The 17,403-nt window shown below is 44.6% G+C and overlaps 1 protein-coding gene across 1 annotated transcript in view; it reads right to left on the bottom strand.

Annotated features, from left to right (window-relative positions):
* Positions 1–673: 673 nt before the first annotated feature.
* Positions 674–17,403, bottom strand: part of VAT1L (vesicle amine transport 1 like) — a 150,998-nt gene continuing 134,268 nt past the window's right edge. The window contains exons 8-9 of the mRNA XM_059903939.1: positions 5,148–5,231; positions 674–3,231 (exon numbers count right to left, since the gene is read on the bottom strand). Coding sequence (XP_059759922.1) covers positions 3,133–3,231; positions 5,148–5,231 — 183 coding nt within the window. The 3' untranslated portion in view covers positions 674–3,132. The remainder of the gene's footprint in view (positions 3,232–5,147; positions 5,232–17,403) is intronic.

Genomic DNA, 17,403 nt, shown 5'->3' with positions numbered 1-17,403 from the left:
TTGAAATCAGAGGAAAGAGAATCCCTGAACAGTTTCTAGTGAGAAGGGATGGTAATTGAAATGCATTGTATTTTACCCTTATTTAAGCCAAGAAGCATGGTGGGGCGGTTAAGAGCATGGATTCTACCTTGGCTCCAGATCCTGGCTCCATCACTTCCTAGCTGTGTGGTCTTAGTGCAGAACCTCAGTCTTCAGTTTTGTCACCTATAAGATGGGCGTAATGGTAAACCCCACCTCTTAGGGCTGTTGGGAGGGTAAGAGAGTATACATATATATATATATATACACACACACACACACACACATATATATATAATATATATATACTCATATATATCTTTTAATAGCATATAGTAGGTATCATAAATACTATTATAATTATTGTTATTCTTGTTATCATTACTATTATTACATGATGCCTTTAATAGTTCTTTTATTTAGTGGTGTCTTATTTTCTTGCTTGAGGGAAGCTGAATGTATTTTTAAAGGCTTATTTCATCTTGACTCCTGTTTTCTGTATATAGCCTTTAGTTTCTCATCTGAAGATTCTTCTTTGACATGTTTTTTATATTTTCTTTTTCATTCACCCATGCCTTGTGTTTTAATAGTGGGGCCGTTTTTGCAACAACTATGTATGCAGAGTAACACATGCCAGGCGAGGTTATGCTATGCTGAATACTTTATTTATATTTTTTTATGTAAACATAATTTGCTTTGTAGGCACAATATAACAGAAGCTCTAAAGCCACAAATACGTTAGACAATGTTTCAGTTCCCTCCGATCAAACGTAAATTACTGAGAAGCCTTCACAGTTCCTTTAAGGCAACCTGAGACGTTCTGTACACTTCCTTCAGAAAAACAGTCAAGTGACAGCAAAGAAGATGCTTCGAACGAGAGTGTGTTAATCAGTTGATTTTGATACTTTAATTTTTTTTCCCTATTCTTCATGGCATAAGTTGGTCTTATTGGTCAAACACTAGTTTTCTCTTCTCATTCTGTATCCCAAGGAGACAAAAGGGTTTTATTTAACTAACCAGCATAATTTGTGATTATTGTCTAAACCTTATAGTTGGAAACACAGATCTGGGGAAGAATGTCTTTTCATGCTAATCCTCTGGACATAACAAAGGCCATTTGGATTCTGAATGGAGAGTTCCATCTCCCCTGGCAAATAAGAGGCCTGATATGGCCAGTGGGTCTCTGCTCCCCCAGCCCTAAAAAATGCCATCTCTGGCCAGCTCACCAGGAATGTCACTTGGGTAACGGTTCCTCTTAAGACCTCATTGAGGGCTTGGTTATGGGAAAAACATGACCAATAATACTGCATTTAGCAAACATGTTGGGGGGATACAACCTCTACGTTATCTTTCTAAATGACCCGGAGAAGAGAAGTTGATGTTGGTGTCTTCTTTTGAGATGCTCTCATCCCTTTGCTCATCAGATGGCACCACCCTTTCTCATCTTCATAGCTTACATGTACATTCACAATGAGGAGACACTTCCTTCAGATAAATATTTGGCATAAATAAGTCATCATCACAAGCTTAGGATAGGAAAAAAAGAACATGATTAATGAGGTGACATTTGTTACAAATGGACTTAGGGAATAAAACAGGTAGTTGCTGAAATGCATTCATTGCCATCACTTGGGGGAAGTGTGGGGTGTACCCTAAGGCTCGTTGGTGGAGAGGTTGGGCAATGCAGGAGCCCTCGGAAGTCTTCCGGAACGCAAGTGAGTTGGGGTGCTAACCCTGTGGGCTCCTTGTGTCTCCGGTTTGGTCTGTGAGCGATGGAGTCTGCCCTCTGGGCCAACAGGACTGGGAGGAGGTGGGGAGGAGCACCCCCTCCCCGCCCCGTGGAGATACTGAGTCTCTTGTCCTCCCTCCAGAGGAACTGTTCACCTCAAGCCACGTCAAGTGGGGTGGGGCGGGGGGTGGGCTTCTTAGGAGTCTGGGAGCTGGAAAATTAATCAAGGGTGTGCAGTCAAGTAATTTGGTACCGGATTTCCAAAAAGCAGGGCCTTGCAAAGAGTCTGCACCATAATTTTATATTTCAGAGGAGAGGAACACATATTTGGCATCAGGTACTAAACATCGACTTTTGTATCGCTAGAGTTTGTGACACGTTGGAACACGCTTTGGCAAGAAGAAAGATACTCATTGATTCTTTTCCCCCAAATATGGTCTACAAAGGAGATCTTTCTTGGGGGATCCAAGGTAAAGGCTGTTATTCAGTACCAGGAAATGAAAAGAGCAAAATCGGTAATGCCAATGGCAAGTGTGCAAACATAGGTGAGTCTCAGTAATGACTTTGAAATAGTCCCACACCTGGTGAGTTTTCTTAAAATTAAATACATATCGCGGGGGGAGGATTTTGCTCGTGAGATGCGGTTTCAGAGGAGGGATCTCTGTGGCTGGTCCTCATACTGTGGCTGTTGACCCATCTTCTATCCTGAAAAATCCACCTCTGTTTCCCTATGTGTATGGTTAAGAACCGGTGAAGGAATCAAGCATCAGAGGGTGAGGGGAGGTTGGTTTAACCTTTTGACCGTGAAACACCTGAATGAATGTAAGGAGCTTGCCTCTTCAATGGGAAGTAGGAAAGGACAACTTGGAGAGATCCTAAACTTACAGGCTTGTGAAAACATCTCCTGGCCTACCCTCTTTCTGCCAGCCAAATTGGCAAGTGGTCTTGTCGGAAGCATGGGCGGCTGGCAGCAAAAAGTGTCATTGGCCTGAAGAATCCTAGGACAGTGCTCTGTGATATAACACCTTTCAATCCAAACTTGTCTTTGCCCATGCCTGGTCTCTTAAGCAATGGACCTGTGGGCTTGTATCAATTTGCAAAGCTGTTCTAGAACTGTCGAGAAGGACCCAAAGACGGATGGTTTTGAAACAGGGCAGTGGGGAGAGTGTAACACACAGATGGGGGAAGGACGTAATACTGCATGGAATGGGATTGGCACTTAATTTCAAAAACAACAGTGATCAACAGCTTTTTAGCTCAGCTGACAGCAGACAAACACAACACACACTGGACTACAGCATTTGTTCACTGGGGCACAGAAGGGTTTTCTCAGCCGGCTCCTCTTCTCCAGAACATCCCTCACGTCCTCCTGCCTGCGTCCCGGGCTACTGGATGAACGGCATCCTCTCCTTGTTCTCACCGTCACCCTCGTGGTCCTCCTCCTCTTCGCCCGCCTCGCTGGTCTCTGTGCTGTCATTGGCCATCTGTAATTCAACGGAGGACTTTTTAGAGGGTTCCGCAGTCTGTCTCCTGCCTTCTTCGAGCATCTGATGAAGGCCCTTGGGAAAGAGTTCTCTGAGGGCTAGGGTCACCTGATTCCTCAGGAAGGCAGTGTGGTACCAGGTGACTCGTGTTGGGCGCCCTAAGAGGCAGACTCTGAGAAAGCATGTGACTGCAAGTATTTGGAATTGGGGAGATGATTCCAGGGCTTGGGAGATGATCCCAGGAAGCACAGTGGGTCAGAGTGAGGAAAGGAGACAGAAAAGGCAAGGAAGCTGGCACGGGACATGTTAAAACTTAGGTCCTGCCATGGGCAACTGGGCTCGGTCCTGCTGGGGACCACTGGGGGGCAGTGGGGGACACATGAGCAGGGGAGAAGCCAGGGAGTGCTGATTTTGTGCATAACCCAAGCCTCTGCCATGGCCAGAGGAGGCTGTCGGGCAGAGAGGGGCAGCGGCCAGCAGGAGGACAGCGCCGGCATGCAGGGGAATCATGAGAGCCGGGGGCGTGGGTGGGCATTGACGCCGTCCACTGCACCCACCGGCCAGGGTTCAAATCCTGATGCTGTCACTTCCTACGAGCCAGAAGAACACTATTAACAAATGTGGGTTTATCCACTTTGTTGTCTATATTCCCCCGTGGGAACGTCCTTTCTGTGAAGATGTGGACTCTTTCTGGTCCTGTCTATCCATCCGTCCATCCATCCATCTACCATCTATCTACCTACCCACCTACCTTCTTGTCTTCGCTAGTACCTGGCACACTTGTCACACCTCTCTGAGCCTCCATTTCCTCCATCGTTAGGATGAGGATAAACCCACCTGCCTTATAAAGTTGTCATGGGAGACAAGTGAAACAAAGGGAAATGATGTATTTGAAGCATCTGGCAAATTGCTGAGCACATGACAGATGCTCAGAAACATCCTAGTCCTGTCCATTTACAGCCCCCTTCGTGAACGGTGCCTCAGATTTCTTTTCTTGTTCCTAGACCCTGAGCTAGGTAATTTCCCTTGAATCCCCTGAACCTCTGCTCTCCCCACTTATTCTTACAAACAGGAATCATCTCCTGAATCTCAGCGCCGCCCCCCCCCCCGCCCGTACCACATGGCTGGTCTGGAGCTGGACTTCCCTCTCGGCCACAGCACATGCAGTGCCGTCCCTCCACCCTCCTGCCTACTCGATGCCTGCTTTTCCTTTCGTGCTCAGCCCGCTTCCTCAAGGAAGCCTTCCCAGACTTCCCTAACGGGAACAGACCCCCTACCGCGAGCCCTTCTTTGTGGCCCGGATCCATAGCTGCGGTGTCCCATTTCTATGTAGGGCTTGTTGACTGATGTCCACCTGCCCCACCTCTGGATCTGTGCAGTCTGGTGGCAGTCTGTGTGTCGACCGCCACACTGCAGAGCCCCTCAAGGGACCCTTGCAAGAGTGTCTGGGATGTGAGTGTGACATGCTTTACTCTTGGTGGGGTCCCTGCGTGTAAGGGTATTGTCCTGGTAAGAGAAAACAAAAGCCATGGGACCATCAGGAGGCATTTCGGAGGCAGTTGGCATCATTCTGTTGGGTATCTGAATGTGAATTTATTAAATTTTACCAGGAATTCCTCCCACTTGTGCAGCCAAGAGTGAGCAGGTGTAATAGACACGGGTGTGGTCTTGTCCTCTCCTGACTGCCCTCAGATTGCTCTTGAAACGTTTTTACCAAAGCGTTTTCCTTTCTTTATTAGCGTTCATCCCATTTGTGACTAATCCCTCACTTGCACATTCGTTTCATTTCCTCTGGTCTCCCCGCGCCAGCCCCAGCCCAGCAGAGGGCTTCCTGTACTTCCCTCCATCCCACCTGTGCCTGCACCGGATAAACCTTCTGGTGTTGAACTGAACGGATCCCTCTGCTTTTGACTCACCAGTGGAGTCGGGGTCTTTTCTACATCCAGAATTAACTTGCCGATGTTCCCTCGGTCGTGGATCCGCTGCATGGCCTCCTTCACCTGAGAGACAGGGAGAGAAAGCGCCAGTTAGATGAGATGTCGCTCAGGTGACAAGAGGGCCTGGAAAAGCCAAACCACCCGCTGTCCACCAGGGGGCGCTGCGGTTCAAGTTTAGCAGCTAAACTAGCAATGGTTTCCAAAAATGCGTGCAAATAAATTCTGGTTGTCACTCACACTCTCTGCTCTTATGCAAGCGAGTCGGTTTCCTGAGTCTGAAAAATGAGAGTGATAGCTCCGGAAATAAAAAGATGAACCTTTCCTTAAAAAAAAAAAAAAAAAAAAAAAAGGCTGGGGGTGGGGGAGGATCCTATATAATTCCAAGAGTTACATGCTGCCGAGGGGCCAGGAACATTAGCCAGAGTAAATTTTGACCAAATAAATTATTTTTCAAGGGTCATTTGTACCCTGCTTACCTAAATGTTATATAACTCTGATTCGTAGTTTGGCTAAAATGACCATCACCGAGGCTGAACTACATTCAGGAAAATTACCATGGTTCCTGGTTATTGAGTGGAAATTTTGTTTCCACCTAAGCGGAGGTTTCCCCAGAACTAGTATTCTCCCCAGTGAAGAGGACCTTCTGTTTCTTTTCAAGTGATGGGAGCTTGTCAGACAAATATCAATACATAGACGCCTCCTGGGACCCTCTGAAAAAAGCAGGTGTGTGATGTAATCTGATGTAACCTTTGAGCATTTCATTGTGTTGTTGTATGGAAAATGAACTCTAGGGGGTGCTGTGAGGATAAAATAAAATAAGGAAAGGGCAACAGAATGCCAGGGCTTGGCGTGGGTAAGTACTCCACATCTCTTAGTGAAATCTAAATGGAAATGCAACATCTCTTGATTTTAAAAAAAGCGATTGATCTAGTTGAAATATTTTTCCTTAAGTCTCAGATTTTTAAGTATTTTTGTTCATGCATTCATTCAGTGCACAAATATTCACTACATGTTGCTTATAGGCTAGATGCTATGGTTTATTTTAGGCATATCTTTTATTGATAGCATATGTTTTCATTTAGTTGTTTTTTTTTTATAAATATATTTATTTACTTATGGCTGCGTTGGGTCTTTGTTGCTGTGCGTGGGCTTTCTCTAGTTGCGGCGACCAGGGGCTACTCTTCATTGCGGTGCGCGGGCTTCTCACTGTGGTGGCTTCTCTTGTTGCGGAGCATGGGCTCTAGGTGTGCGGGCTTCAGTAGTTGTGGCACATGGGCTTAGCTGCTCCGCGCATGTAGGATCTTCCCGGACCAGGATTCGAACCCGTGTCCCCTGCATTGGCAGGCGGATTCTTAACCACTGCACCACCAGGGAGGTCCATTTAGTTTTTTTAAACTATATCTGAAAGTATTGTCTTTTAGTTGGCAAGTTTCTCCCGTTCAATTATTGTTATGCAGATAGATTTAGTTGTGTCATCTTTTACAGAGTCAGATTGCTTTATTTAAATTTATTTTTTATTGAAGTACAGTCAAATTATAGATGCTATGGTTTAAAAAAAATTTTGTTTAAAGTAAGCTAGGGTGTCTACCTTTGAGGAACTCAGTCTGGGGCTGATGGAGCAGTGTTTGCTTATATAAAAACCAAAGCCATTTTCCCATTTGAATAAAAACTTGATGGAGCCATTAAAATGTGCATATTCAAATTGCTTTTCTGGGACTTTATCCTAAAGACACAATTCAAATTATGGGGAAAAAACTTACCACACAAAAGATACTCGATTGCTTTCAATGGCAAAACATTGAAGCAACTTATATGTCACAGAATAAGGGAATGGTTAAGTAAACCACGGCTCTGACATTTATCTACTGAATGGAAATGTTTTGTAGCTGTTAAAGTGCTAATTATAAAGAATGTACAGCAGGATTAAATGTCTTTATAATATTGTTAAATGAGAAAATCGAGGTGCATATTTTTCTTTACATCCCCATAAAAACATGGGCATTCTAAAATAACTAGAAAGGGATTTGGATATATGATAAAACATTATGTAGGGGGAATGGGTACTTTTTAATTCTAATGTCCAAACATTGTTATCTGGTAACATATTATCAAACTGCTGTTTGATATAAATTAAATGTATCTTTATTTTTTTAATTTTTAAAAATACGTATTTATTATTTATTTGGTTGCGCTGGGTCTTAGTTGCAGCAGGCGGGCTCCTTAGTTGCAGCACGTGGGCTCCTTCGTTGCGGCATGCGAACTCTTAGTTGCTGCATGCATGTAGGATCTAGTTCCCCGACCAAGGAATGAACCCAGGCCCCCTGCATTGGGAACGCGGAGTCTTGACCACTGCACCACCAGGGAAGTCCCTAAATGTATCTTTAAATGCAGTCTTTGGATAAGTGAGCATTGGTAAGAATCAACCTCTTTTATAGACTGACAGTGTCATGTGATTATTGAATTTCCTCACCCTAATACATAATCCAGGAGATTTCTCCTATTTCTGTGATGAACGTTGCTTTCCAAGTGCTTTTGTATTCAGTCTTAACAACAGCTACTATTTACTGAGAATCTTTAAATATCGTGACAGACAGCTTGTAAAACAGCTCCCAACCACCTCCTGGGACTCACAGTCCTGTGTAGTCCCCTCCCCTTAAATGTGAGCTGGACCCAGCTACTTGCTTGTAACCAACCGAATACAGCAAAAGTGACAAAATGTCACTTCCAAGACGAAAAGACAACCCTCAGAATGGGAGAAAATATTTGCAAACGAAGTAACTGACAAAGGATTAATCTCCAAAATATACAAGCAGCTCATGCAGCTCAATATCAAAAAAACAAACAACCCAATCCAAAAATGGGCAGAAGACCTAAATAGACATTTCTCCAAAGAAGATAAACAGATTGTCAACAAACACATGAAAGGATGCTCAACATCACTAATCATTAGAGAAATGCAAATCAAAACTATAGTGAGGGGGCTTCCCTGGTGGCGCAGTGGTTAAGAATCCACCTGCCAGTGCAGGGGACATGGGTTCAAGCCCTGGTCCAGGAAGATCCCACATGCCACGGAGCAACTAAGCCCATGCGTGCACCACAACTACTGAGCCTGTGCTCTGGAGCCCACGAGCCACAACTATTGAGCCCACGTGTCACAGCTACTGAAGCCCATGCACCAAGAGCCCATGCTTCGCAACAAGAGAAGCCTCCGCAATGAGAAGCCCGCACACCGCAATGAAGAGCAGCCCCCACTCGCCGCAACTAGAGAAAGCCCGCGTACAGCAACGAAGACCCAACGCAGCCAAAAATAAAAATAAATAAATAATTTTAAAAAAAAACCAAACCAAACTAAACTACAATGAGGTATCACCTCACACCGGTCAGAATGGCCATCATCAAAAAATCAGTTTCTTACCAGTTTAAAAAAAAAGACTGTGACTTCTGTCTTCCAGTCTCTCTCTTTCTCTAACTCTTCTTGCCTTCTTGCTCTTTTTTTTTTTTAAAAGTCTGACGTGTTTTTATTTATTTTATTTTTTTTAACATCTTTATTGGAGTATAATTGCTTTACAATGGTGTGTTAGTTTCTGCTTTATATCAAAGTGAATCAGCTGTACAAATACATATATCCCCATATCCCCTCCCTCTTGCGTCTCCCTCACACCCTCCCTATCCCACCCCTCTAGGTGGTCACAAAGCACCAAGCTGATCTCCCTGTGCTATGGTTGCCGCCTTCTTCTGATAACAGAAATTGCCATGTTGTGTGCTGCCCTGTGGAGAAGCCCACATGGCAAGGAATGGGGGGAGAACTCCAGCCAACAGCCAGTGAGGAACTGACACCGTCAGTTCAAAAGCCTGTGAGGCCCTGGATCCTGCCAACAGCCAACGAGAGAGCTTGGAAGCAGATCCTTACCCAATTGAGCCTTGAAATGAGATCACAGCCTGGGCTGACACCTTGATTGCAGCCTTGGGGAAGACCCTGAGCCAAAGGACCCAGCTAAGCCCTACCCAGATTCCTCACCCACAGAAACTGAGATCATAAGTTGGTTTCAGCCAATAAGTCTTAGGGACAATTTGTCAGGCAGTGATAGATAATTAATACATTGTTACCTTGAATGTATAATTCTTATCTTGCAAGATACATATTATACCCATTTTACAGATAAGTACCTTGGTTCTCAAAGACATAAGCAATTTGTCCAAAGACTACATGACTATTGGCGACAGAAATGTGCTTCAAACTCAGATTTGGCAGACTTCAAAAACCAATGCTTTTTCCCAGTTCTGCCCAGATCATACTGCTTCCTTTGATTCTCACATAATGGTTTCCCAGAATTCAGTTGTTTATTACCCTGGCAAGTCATTAAGCACCTGGAAACTCCTTGGAGATACGGAACAGTTTTTAAACTGCTTCTCCAACAAGGTAGAGCCCAGGGAAACAGAAAAGCTGTTTTCTTACCAGTTAAAGCTGACTATGATGCTAGAAAAAAGTTCCCAGCTGGGCTGTCTGTAATCTGCATATTTTGGGGACATTTCTTTCTGACAGGGACTGACTCCTTGAAGTTCCTTTTATGGGGGTTGGAGAAAGGATTAGGAGTCTGATCCCCAGTCTCATGCTGTTTGAGTTTACATCCTCTTGGGCTGCTCTTGGGGACGTGAAGAGTCTTTTATGACAACTCTCAGAGGGAAAGAAACTACCATTTTTTGATCAATTCTTTATGAAGCACAGCGTGAGGCATTTTACATATCTTGCTTCATTTTATCTGCACCTCAAGCCTCTTAGGTGAGTATAGGCATCAGAGTTTCAACAGAGGAGAAACCCAAGGATGAAAAATCGCAGGGATCTGTCGCAGGTCGCCCTCTGAATAGTGTGGGAACCACGTAGGAATTGAGAGAGGGAAAGTTTGCCCTTTTCAGGACTCTGGAAAAGCCCAAGATTGGGCTCTGCTGCCTGCACCCCAAAACTTCCCTCCAATAACGTCATCAAAGGGTAAAGTCTGCAGAGAGAGATTTTGCTTCCAAGTTATCAGTTTATGAACTGAGGCGCCTGGGTAGGTGACAGGGTACAGAAGATGGTGGTGACAGCCTCCAGAAAGCTACTGGTCTCCCTTATGGCTGCCAGGGAGATTTGTCTAAGGCACTCTTCTGCTTAGAACCTCTCCCCATTGCATTCAAGAGAAAAGTCTAGTGGACGTGGCATTGCCTAATACAGTCGCCACTAGCCGCATGTGGCACTGAGCAGTTGAACTGTGGCTGGTCCAAACTGTGGTGTGCTGGGAGTGTGAAATACACAGCACACTTCAAAGACAATCATAATGAAAAAGAATGCAGACTCTCTCCTTGACATTGATTAAATATCGAAACGATAGCATTTTTAATATCCTGGGTTAAAGAAAACATATAATTAAAATTAATTTCACCTGTTCCTACTTTTCTGCCTGTGGCTACTACAAAATTTAAAACTTTGCGTGTGGCTCACGTTGTAATTCTGCCGGACAGCCCTGGACTCCGTTTCTGGGATCTGATGTCTTTTGCCCTTTCTGGCTTTGCTGCTTCCTCTTCCCCTTGTCTACCCCCCTCACTCCCATCACTGGAGACACATCTGGGCTTCTCAGCTTTGTGCCGATATATAAACCCAGTTCCTTCCCACAGTGCCCTGGTCCTGGAATGAACTCAGATTTGTCTGTTGATTTAGATGTGAACTCTTCTAGGAAGCTGCTCTCACCGCCCACCCCCGCCCCTCACAGTCTGGGCTAAGGTGTCCTTTGGGCTCCCTCGGCACCTGGACCAGCTAGTAACGTCACCCTCACCCCCAGCTTAGAACTTGCCCATCAGCCTCTCCTGTACGTTGCTGTCCAATAGAAATATGAAGTGAACCATGAATGAAACTAACATTTCTCTAATTAGTCACAGTAAGAAGTGTACAAAGAAGCTGCTGAGATTCATTTTAAAAATATGTTTTCTTTAACCAGATCTATCCCAAATATCATTTCAGTATATGCTCAATACAATAAAAAGTATGAATGAAATATTTTACATTCTTTTTTTGGTACTAAGGTTTTGGAATCCGTGATGTATTTTACACTTCGAGTGGGTCTCAATTTAGACCAGCCACACTTCAAATGCTCAGGTCTACCGTATTGGAGAGTGCAGCCATAGATGGCAGGAAAATGGCACCAACCTCAGGGACCCCAGCGCAAAGGCATGTTTGGCATATGACAGCCTCCGGAATGAATGAGTGAATGAACGAGGACGTTGATTTGAGGGGAGAGTGAGACTCACGCGGCTGAGCCATGCCCAGAGGTTTCTGCCAGGTCTGTCCCTGGTCCCAGTGCCCCTGGCCCAGGTAGCTGTATCTTGGTGGCCTGCTTGGTGCTGCCTGGATGGCCCGGTGGAGTCTGTTCGTCATCAGGGTCATGGTCCCCCACACCCAGTCTGAGACGCCAGTGCCAGCTGCGTGGCTGGCCAGGGGCTGGGTTTCCCAGGGCTAGGGATTCTGGCCACAGTCAGTCCATCTCTTCCGGAGCTAGTTTCCCATCCAGACAGCAGGAGGAAATTTGAGTCATGTCATTCAAACACTTCAGGAGGCCAAGCTCCTGAGCACAGAGGCCATCTCAGTGTTTTCTGGCACTTCTTGTCCCTGGGAGGCACCTTGATAAACCGTCCCAAGCGGGTGGGGGCAAGAGGCAGTGGGAACGTCCCTGATTCCTAGGCTCTGCTTTGGCTCACTAATGCCATTCCAGCAAGCCACTTCACCTCTTTGCCCCTCATCTTCTTAATAGCTTAAATGATGATAACTCTTCTATCCATCCGTTCATTCTGTCTGTCCCTCATCCAACAGCGCCAAAGCCCTTTTCTAGGAGTTGTGTGCGGAGTAATGATTGAAACAGACGTGCTCTCTCTGCCCTGAGGGAATCACAGTTTCGCTTATTAAATAGGCTAATCATCATAAAGAGTTTCACAGTCTAAAAATGTGTTCCTGATTTGTTTATTTCGCCCCAATGGACCGCAACCCATCAGAGTTGATCTTGTACCATTGGTTGGTGCTTCAACCAAGTCCAGTAGCATTTAAGTTGGTGTTCAAGCATGACCCCTGGGGAAAATGTGACTGGCTCAGACCATGTTCACAGAGGAACACTAGTTGTGGTCATTCTTATTTCTTTCTGCAGTGGATTTAGGAGAGGTGGTTTTCTGGAAGTCTGGGAAAATGATGGTGAGCAAACACCTACAAGAGCCTCTGCGTTCATGAAACTTATGGTCTTACAGAGACACAGACTTAAACAATCAAAGTGACTCACATGAATGTAAGATTGCCATTGGATAATTCCAAGATGGTGTTATGAGAACGTGGATAGGGCAATTGACCTGGTTGGGAAGATCAAGAAAAACTCCTCTAAAGAAGTGATAATTGAGCTGGATTTTAAAGGATGAGTAGAACATAACTAGGAAAAGAAGGGAGAGAGGACCATTCGAAGCAGAGGGAGCTGAGTATGAAAGCAGAGACTGCAAAGAGGCTAGAGGGCATGAGGACAGAGAACAAAAGTGAACCTGGGACAAGATGCTGGGAAGGTTGCCTGGGGCCAATGGTACTACATTCCAAAGAGTCTGCAAGGGTGTGGTTGCCCACAGCGGATCCTACAAATCTACGCTATCCAGTCACCTTCTGAGTGGTCAATTCCTTCACACTTGAGCAATGAGGGTTAACATTGCTCCGTCTTTGTTTGGGGTTTCATTTAACGTTTCACGATATTCCATTTCCTTTTCAATGGTGTGAAAGACGTAAATTCATTAGGGTACAAATGATACCACTTAATAACCAAAGCATTTGGCTTGTGCTATGAATAGTAATAAGCCTAGCCATCTAAAAGAGGAAAAAAATTAAGATGGATTATTCCACGGATCACTGTGCCTATTAGATGATAAATTAAAAGCTTTGAAAAAGAAGAAATGAGTAATACTCTAATTAAGAAACACATCTACCAAACTCTTCTCTGGAAGATGACTCATATTAATGACGTCCATCTTTGGGAGGGATTGATGATTGCTTAAAATCCAAAGTGGGTATTGAAAAGTAACACGTTCATTGCAGGTAGACTTGAAATCTGGAATTTGTGTTCTGTCAGGTAGCTGCGAGAGTCTAGAGAGAGTGAGCCCCGAGATTTTGACCTACGTGGAAAAGTGACTGAAAAAATAAAATGTCAGAGACCATGGATTGATCCACTGGGAAGGCAGAGAGAAGAATCAAACACAACTTTTTGGATTAGTTGCAAGTGGGTCTTTGCAGTAATGCAGGGCGTGGAGAAGGGCGGGGCATTTAAGGAGGCGCTCACTCTCAGGGTCATTCGAGTGGTGGTTCAGCACCTGAGAGTGAGCGCCTCCTTAAATTTTGCACCCTAGTCATCTCTCTTGCCCCATCCCAGTTCTGGCGCCACAGAATGGCCAATGTGGATGATCCAAGAGGATTTTTTAAGGGGCCAGTGGTAGGAGTACCCGCTTAGAAGAGGTAAAGAATGCTCTGAGAATGAGGAAGAGGGAAGGCAAAAAAGCAAGACAGTAGAATTGGGGTGAAGTAACTGGTCCTTTTTCCCTGGGAACTTGGACGGCCCTGACACTGAAGACCAAATATGTATCATGGTCATTAGGAGTTCAAATGAAATAAACATTGAGTTAAAAGCCAGAACTGTTGTGCAGAAATGTACAGTCCATAATCAAGCCAAACTATATATTCTTGTCCAGCTGTATTCCAAACTAAAGCAAAAGATGAAAAAAATCTAGTGACTTGCCTCCAATGTTTGTTTGATCTTATTTAACAGTGTTCCCCAGTGTCGAATTTGGATGGTGGAGTAGAATTGAAGTGGACACTTGTGGATGCTTATTCCAACACGTAAGTGAGGTCTGGGGAGGAGGATAAAATATGCATGAGACGGTTCCTGTCCCCTGTGGAAAAATATCTGCTGTACAATCTGTAAGAGAGATGTTTGAAGTGTGATGGGCATAGAAGAGGAAGCAATTAGGGTTGGGAGAAGGATGAAAACCTGGGGGAAACTCTTGGCAGAAAGGAACTATTAGACTGAGACTTGAAGGTCAGGGAGAAGTTTGTCACTCAGCCAAAGAGAAAGACATAGAGATAGTCTAAGGAAATATTACTCTATGCAGAGAATGAGTCACTGATGGCCACCAGAGCACTGAGGGTGACGCTGGTGATTATGCTTTGAAAATCCTCTTGAATTACTTAAGATCCTCAAGTCTGCTGGAAACGGGTTATATCCTAATGAGCTCCTGCCACTCCTGAAATCCCACATGACAATGGCAGGACTTACAAAATATAGTTTCACCTGGTTCTTGCTTCAAATCCTTTAGCAAAATCCTCCAACCAGTTAGAGAACCTCTTATTTCTGCTTGGAGGACTCTAGTTCCTTACTAATGATGTAACCCCTTTGCTTCCAGATAGTACTGGTTTTATTCATTCCCAGATGGATAACGATTCCATTCCACGGCACCTGAAAGTCTTCCCCTGGAACGGTCAAATGTGAGAGTTATGGAAAAGGGTTAGAACTGTAAGGAGGCCAAAGACCCTTCAAAATCTTGAAAGGTCTCATCTTTTCAAAGGGATGACAGCCAGACCTGCTAACATTTCGGAAAGCACAGTTTAGAAGGCCCTTTCCTTAGGCTTTAAGAGAAAGGGCTTGTTTGCAGGTGTTTGGGGGCATTTTACTACCTAAGGGAATTGAGATAACATTGACGATGTCATCTAGACATAGCTGTCATTTAGGTGAGTGCTGCGGTACCCAGGGTGCAAAATTAGAGGTGGCCAACAGAGGCAGGTATGCCTGGGACAAGTTGTTTGGGGACTGTGGTTGCTCTAAAGTAACGAGTGAAATAAAAGAGTGATTGCGAAAGAGGCATTTACAAACAAAGAGCTCTTGTAGAAAGCTGGTTCTCCACCACTTGGAAGGGGGGTTTCTCGTGGATCCCCCCACTTAGACAGGAAGGAAGGGGAGGGCTATAGGTTTTGGACCGTAGTGATTTAAGAGTCATCACCTGCCCGTAGGTTATATTAGGAGAAGGTAAGAGTCTCAAGAAAAGAGCTGAATCTAAAAATCAGGTAGCTGTAAAGGACGAGGCAGAGGTGGTACGTCCATGGGGCGGTGGGGACCGTGCTAATCCTCATCACAGCAGCTGACTTATGACGAATGCTTAGCAGGTGATGTCACCGAGCAAAGCACTTCTGTGCTTGATCTCCTTTCCTTGCACCATCCCTGTGGGGTGAGTGGGAATTTGTCAGACTGTCAGTCAGGGATACATACAAATATTCTCCCTTTTCTTCTTGAGTCCCTGTTGCTCACGGAGTTTCATCTGCTTATGGTTCGAGGGGAAGATCTCTGTGGAAGTGGGGTCACAGGATGTGTGTGCAGAAGTGCGAATCAGCGTGTTACTCAGGCGACCCACGGCCCACGGTGCAATAAGCCTGATCTGATTGTGATGTGAGCAGAAAAAATTAGAAGCAGAGTTACATGCTGGAAATGCAGTGGAAGGCTGGTTTCATTTTGGCAAAGGAAACGTCAGGATGTAGTGTGACCCAATGGCTGGTGGTGATGCGTATCCTTGAATTAAATTGCAAACCTGTCAGGTGAAGAGAGAGCCCAGAGATTAAACTGTATCTGGCTATCACTACAACCAAGTAAATAACAGTTTGCATATGGACAAGAACCTGGAAATCCTACCCTGAAAAATCACACCCGGTCTACAGCAAAACTAATCACTGTTTTCATTTTTTTAAAAATTATGAACGCGTGGTAATGTTTGGGTATTGTATTGGTTTCCTAGGGCTGCAGTAACAAAGGACAACCAGCCAGGTGGCTTCAAATAATAGAAGTTTATTCTTGCACAGTTCTGGAGGCTAAATGTCCAAAGTCAAGGTGTCAGAAGGATGGGTTCCTACCAAAGGCTCTGAGGAACAATCTTTTCCGTGCTTCTCTCCTAGCTTCTGCGGGTTGTTGGCAGTGCGTGGTGTCCTTGGCTTGTCGTCACAGCACTCCAGTCTCTGCCTCTGTCTTCACCTGCCATTCTTCCGTGTGTTTCTGTGTCTCCTCTTTTCTTATACGGACACCAGTCATATTGGACTGAGGGCTTATCCTATTCCAGTATGCCCTCATAAGAATTTAACTCTCTGCAACATTGTAATGTTGAAATACATCTGCAGTGACGCTATTTCCAAATACACTCACATTCCAAGTTTCGGGGAAGGACATGAATGGGGAGGGGCACTATTTAACCTAAGACAGGTAGTACACCTTTAACTTTTTTTTCTTTTTAAACTATTTTGATTATGAAATAACACACACACACAGCCACACAAAACAAATATATAGTTTGTAAGCGCTCAGGTCAAGAAATAGAACTTTGTTGGACATCCTCAAAGCCTCCCCCCACCATGTATTCTGTACCAACCTCAACTCCCTCCCCTCCTCCAACTATTACCACTTCTATCCCGACTTTCAGAGTGATCACTTCCTTGTGTTTCTTTTAGTTTTTCACCTGACTGTACTACCCTAGGCACCGTAGTTTTGTGTTGCCCATTTAAAAAATGGACAAGTCCTTTTAAATCTATTTCTTCTGTTTTTTTGCTGCTATTCCTTGCAAGTTGAAGAGTCCAGGTTGTTTGGTGGTGGTTTCCTTCCCACTGTCTGGATTCTGTGGATTGCAGATAGCTGGTGTTGTCCAGCACGGCCCCTGTGCTCTGTATTTCCTCCAAGCTGGTAGGAGGTTTGATCAGACTGAGACTGTAGGTACTGTTGTGTCCTCTGGGAGACACACAATGGCTGGTTGACCCTCTTTTCCTGATAATCAGTGCCTAGACCCATTAATTTATTTGGGGTTGTGAAATGGTGATATTCTGATTCTAACACTCTGTGTTCATTTATTAGCTGCCATAATTTTTTAAAGAGACACGTCCCTTCATCTATTAGTTGATTAGGAGTGATAAACATCTCATATAAGAAAGGGAGAATAAATAATTGATTCTTTCCTTATTTTTATTGGTAGCAGCAGCCTTTTAAAAGGAGCAAAATTAAGGAAAGTGAATAAAGCTTTATGGGTAAACCATTCACTAATTGAATAGTTAATATTTCTTATTTGATATTTAAAAGGAAAAAGTTGGAACAAAACATATCCCTCAGGGTTTCCCTGGTGGCGCAGGGGTTAAGAATCCGCCTGCCAATGCAGGGGACACAGGTTT

The sequence above is a fragment of the Balaenoptera ricei genome, chromosome 19 (genome assembly GCF_028023285.1).
Source record: "Balaenoptera ricei isolate mBalRic1 chromosome 19, mBalRic1.hap2, whole genome shotgun sequence".
Lineage (NCBI taxonomy): Eukaryota > Metazoa > Chordata > Mammalia > Artiodactyla > Balaenopteridae > Balaenoptera > Balaenoptera ricei.
The sequence above is the reverse complement of the archived record's forward strand: the minus strand, read 5'-3'. Positions and strand labels throughout refer to the sequence as shown.